Consider the following 5420-nt stretch of genomic DNA (forward strand, 5'->3'; position numbering starts at 1 on the left):
AGCATGCAAAGTTCCCTCCTCTTTTTTCAATTCGGACCAAATCTTTTGGTCTTATAGCAAAGATTTCAATTGGGTTTGTTTAACAATTTTCTGGCCTAATTAACATATCAATGATTCAGCCACACATCATATAACAAATTAGGATGAGACTGAATGTTATCAACAAATTGGGTTTTTTGTTGCTTAAACCCAATGACCAAAATTCTACATACAAACACATAAATTATTAATCAATTAATTTGAAACTGAAATTAAATAATTTCTTAAATATTAATTTAATAATGTTTAATCATCATATTAAATTAGAGTTTTCTAAATTCATCACTTTTATTGTACGGAACCCATTTTTAATGAATATAATGTTAATTTCCTTCTTTGATGAATACTTTTGTCAATATTAATAAAATTCATACAAACAAATAGTTATTTTTCCTTATATATATATCGCACTATATACATATTGATAAATTAGACAGTGAATGTTTAAGATTCTGTGTTATTAAATTTTGAATTAAAATATTTGTGAGTTATTAGAAGCTAACTTATTTCATTTTTATGTCGACAACTTTATTAATTATAGGTTCTAGTTTATGTTTTCTACTTTATAAAGATTCAAAATATTTCTTTTTTATTTTTTCAATGAGGTAAAATAAATTTTAGTTGAAGAAAAAATTAATTGACAAATACAACTCTTTTAATTATTTCATATAATTTAATAGATAAGTATATTTATTATTTGAATATGATATTATATTAATAAAAGATCACTACTAGAAAATTAGTTATTACAGACGGAAATTTTCGACGAATTTTATCCCACGGAAATATAGAAAGAATTTTAGAGGAATTTTTTGTCAGAAAACAAAAAAAATGAATTAGCATAAATTACAGACGAAAAAGAGAATCCGTCTATAATTCTGTTGAAAAAATTAATTTTGTTCGTGGAAAATGATTACAGACGAATTTTCCGTCTGTAATTAAATAGATAAAACGCTGCATTTTATTAAATTATTACAGACAGATTTTCCATCCGTAATTTAAATTTTTCGTCAGAAATATTAGATTAACCCTAGCTCATATCTTACCCTCTCTCGATCCATTCACACTCCACACAAGTTTAGTAGGAGCTTCTTCCTCTCTCCATCCACGCTCTCTCCATCGCTCCGTCTCCCCATCGCAAGAGCTTCTTTCACCGCCGCCGCTTTCCCCATCGCTCCGTCCACGAAGAAGCTCCGTCCACGAAGAAGCTCCATCTTTTACGAGCTCCATTTTCCTGCTTCTGTTTGAGCTGTGTTTCGGTGCCCTCTATTTAGATCTGCGCTTCTGAATTTCAGATCGCGTTCCGATAATCTCTATTTCTCTTTTTTTTTTCTGTATTCTTTCTTTGAGTTCTTCATTCACTTGCCCTCACTACATTCTTCTCGTCTCACGATCTGATCTCATGGCTCCTAACACTGTTATGGACTTTGTTTTCTTGTCAGATTCAATTTGAGACAATAATCACTTCCGTCATTTCAAAGATCGAACGCAGACATGGTAATCCTTTTGTTTCCTCACAATCCCGCACTTCGATATTTATTTTAGGCTTCTCTATCAGCTACAATTTTGATATGTGCATGTAATTTGAATCTGTGATACATTTACATGGGCTTCATGTTGTGTAATTGTACACACTTGCCTTATAATTAAGATCTATTCATGGTGAGGTTTGTATTTGAATGTTCTTCAATATTACTGTTGGATCTTCTATTGTGTAATTGTACACACTTGCTTATGATCTTCTTGTTATAAATTTCAGTTCCAATGATATTCTTAATCGCCGGTGCTCTAGCCTGAAACTTAGTTACTTAAACTACTTCACCTCTCATAATTGCATGCTGATTTTTTTTAAGTTTGGGAACAACCTTACAGAGATTTAACAGTATTCCTATAATATTTATATCATGTCTTCTAATATTGCATTGTAGGATGAATTGATGAGCAAAGAACAACTATTTTATGGTCTCTGTCAGGTTTTGCGTAAATTTCCAAAAGAGACTGGTAATTTATCCTCTCATTACCTCTCTCCTGTTAAAGTTCTACTACTTATCTACGCTTTGCAATGATACATAAAGTTGTTTAATGTTCCTTTTTCCTTTTCTAGTTTAACTTATATAGTTTCCTTTGAGTCCTCTCTATTGATTGTTGCAAGTTTCTCAACTAATACAAAAATAGTTTTTTGCTAACAAAAATGTAGGTGATTAATATGGGGACTTCAATTGCAAAGGTCGGGATATTTGGAGGGAGCAGTCCAAAACTTTGGTGTTTGACGCATATTGAAACCATAGGGTACAAATTATAATGGTTTTTTATTTGATAGTTAGACTATTTCTATCTTCCTTTAAATAATGCATATAATGGTGGTGTACTTTGTCTTGAATGCACTTTGGTTATGATTATTAAAGAAAGGTAAATTCATACAGAGAAGAAGTGGTACCGATGCACCTAATCTGGGATATGTGGACTTGCAATTGTATGCTAACTAACTCTTTTGCTTCTACAATGTTTGATTCCAATAATTAACTCTTTTGCTTTGTAGTATATGGGACTGGAAAGATGGTAGAAATGAAGTTATCTTCTCAGATGCTCAAACTCTAGCTTCTGAAAGTTGGAATTTGGATCAGGTGAGTTCTCTTTGTTGGGATGCGCATATTTCACTCAACTAGAAGAGCATTATACTTGATAGTTGATCTGAACATGAAGTCTATATAATAGCTAGTATAAGTACTTGGGCATCCCTCTCTCTTAATCTAGATTCTGGGTCAAGAGTGAGACTTCTAATGTTAAGATGGATCCCCTCTCGTGCGAAACTTTTCAAATGATTTCATCTCATGTAATCTCTCGTTTTATGTGAAATTTTCACCTGATTTTCGTCATGTGTAATATCACACCATTATTTTTTGTCTGCCAAATGTTATGTCTAGTTCTTACAAATTACAATCTTTGACTAATGGTGAGAGATCATACATGACCAAGTCATTGAAAGGAACTATTCCCAATGATGGTTATATAACTTTTTCTTTCCCCCCTTCTTCATGTATTGGCAGATAGACTATTTTGTTGATTGTCACTACTCAAGAGAAGCTGACAAATTATGGCTGATTGGTGGCACCAATGCTGGGAGTTTGGGTTATTTTCCTGTAAATTACAGGGGAGTGGCAGCAATTGGAGCTGCAGAAGCGATTCTTGAAGGTGGCCATACTGATAAGTATCATTGTGTTTCATTCGTTGTGGTTAAATTTGCAGTTGAATCCTAGGAATAAATCTGCAGCAGCAGAATGCTATACCAGAACAGAGATTTGCCTTGAAGGTAGTACTTTCTACTTACTGAGGGAACAGAGATTTTATGATGGATCTGGAATGTTAATATGTTATCTCTACATGGTTGTGTTTGATTTGGTAGTTGCTAATAATGTGTGTATTGAATGCAGCTAAGCTTTGTTTTTTTATTCGTTGCTATTAATGAGTAGTGGTAGTAGTAATGATTACACTTTCTTTTAATGCTTACGTTGTGTTTTTTTTTTCCATTGCGCTAGATCTGGGAGTTTTGTTTGATTACATATATGCTTTCTATTAAGTACTTGCTTGTCATTTAAGGTGATTAGTTATTACTATTTTGGATTTAAATCCGTGGAAGCTTCCTTGATCTGGTTTTTCTTTTTTTGCTTGTGAATTTGGATCATTGGTTTTAATCTTTGGATCCATCACTTTCACTGATTTGCTGTGACTTTGCTGTATGGCTACTTGGCTAGCATAATTGCCATTGTTGCTTTCTTTCATTATCTTATTGTTTCCTCAATTATGGAAAAGAATTGGGTTGAAAACTATGTGTGATTATGTGAATTTTGTTTTTTGAGTTATACCTTTTTTAAAAGAAAAGAATACACATTTATTTTTATATTGTTTCCTACAGGGGCTTATGCTTTAAATTAACTTCTTTATTCACAATCATCGAGTACAGGAGTATACTTTCTAGTTATTAAGAAGCACCACCAGTTATTAAGGAGATTCTTGTTCTAGTTCAAGATTCTGCAAAGATTAAAGAAGCACCACCAGGTTCTTTCTCTTTTTCTCCTATTAAATTTGCAGCCCCAAATCGAACTAGACCAGATGTTGAGGTGAGCTTCAGTTGTGAATTTGTTACTTGAGATGAAGAATACACTATATATAGATTATGTTGTCACTATTTTTTTATTTTTGTCAGAATTTGATACTTGGAAAACAGATGAAAAATGAAAAAATATAAGGAGGCAGAGAAGCCTGACGCAGAGGATCAATTCATGACCCCACTGTTTGAATCAATGGACACAATAATGATGAATGGTTTCTATACAGATGAAGTTCCAATTTTAGAACCTAATTAAGCAACCTTATTGTATATTTTGACTTAATTAGAGGACAATAGTTAATGTATCAATACACTTTGATGTATGGTTGTTACTTGTTATTATAATTGATGTATCAACACTTTGTTTATATTTTGAAATATATTGACTTGTTTATTTGTAGTACTTTTCTTTTAGTTTGATAATACGATGAATTTGTTTATTTTTTGAAATATTATAAATATTTGAATACAAATTAGATAAAAATTTGTATTAAATTTATATTTATTTTGTATGAAAACAAGTTTATTTTGTAACTGAAAAAATAAAAAAAAAATTATTTTACCTTACTGACGGATTTACAGACGGATTTTCTGTCTGTAATTAGAGTATAAAATTATTTTCCAAGGTTTAAATTACAGACAGAAAATCCGTCGGAAAATCCGTCTGTAATTACAGACGAAAAATTCGTCTGAAAATCCGTCTGTAATTACAGACGGAAAATCCGTCGGAAAGTTCGTCGCCTTTGGGAAATAGATAGAAAATTTACAGAGGGAAAATCCGTCGGTAACTAGTAAAAATCTGTCTGTAATTTTCTGACGGAAAAAAATTCGTCAGTAAATAATTTTCGACGGGGGCTTTTACAGAGGGACAAAATCTGTCGATAATTTCGTCGGTAACCAAAAATCCGTCTGTAATAAAGACTAAATCCGTCTGTAAATCTGTCTGTATTAATCTATTTTCTAGTTGTGGATAAAAATATCTATTATAAAATTTTAATTCATTTGATAAATATTTTAAACGAAATTGAAAAGAATAGGTGTAATTTTTTAATATTGGAAATTATGGTGTTTTATAAAATTTTGGGGGCTATAAAATTCGTAGGGTACGAATTGCTAGATCAAAAATTTTTTAATTTATAAAAGACAATAAAAAAATTGTGTATTATATTATTTTAATATTAAATTATAATACACAAACTGCATATTGTATTATTTTAATATTAAATTATAATACACAGACTGCATATTGTATTATTTTAATATTAAATTATAA

The 5420-nt window shown here is 31.0% G+C and overlaps 1 protein-coding gene across 3 annotated transcripts; it reads left to right on the forward strand.

Annotated features, from left to right (window-relative positions):
* On the forward strand, window positions 1080-4541 carry LOC107623610 (WD repeat-containing protein 89 homolog). Of its 3 annotated transcripts, none has more exons than XM_021113043.1 (7): window positions 1080-1536; window positions 1968-2040; window positions 2237-2328; window positions 2579-2663; window positions 3087-3349; window positions 4001-4095; window positions 4244-4539. In XM_021113043.1, the coding sequence occupies exons 2-5, from the start codon at window positions 1999-2001 to the stop codon at window positions 3294-3296; spliced, it is 429 nt and encodes a 142-aa protein (XP_020968702.1). In that variant the 5' UTR covers window positions 1080-1536; window positions 1968-1998; the 3' UTR covers window positions 3297-3349; window positions 4001-4095; window positions 4244-4539. The 3 variants fall into 3 exon arrangements, 2 of the variants coding, with proteins under 2 accessions (XP_020968702.1, XP_016181427.1); XR_001616547.2 differs by having other exon boundaries at window positions 1096-1536; window positions 3953-4157; window positions 4244-4541; XM_016325941.2 differs by having other exon boundaries at window positions 1098-1536; window positions 4001-4157.

Source organism: Arachis ipaensis, chromosome B10 (assembly GCF_000816755.2).
Source record: "Arachis ipaensis cultivar K30076 chromosome B10, Araip1.1, whole genome shotgun sequence".
In the NCBI taxonomy this organism is placed as follows: domain Eukaryota; kingdom Viridiplantae; phylum Streptophyta; class Magnoliopsida; order Fabales; family Fabaceae; genus Arachis; species Arachis ipaensis.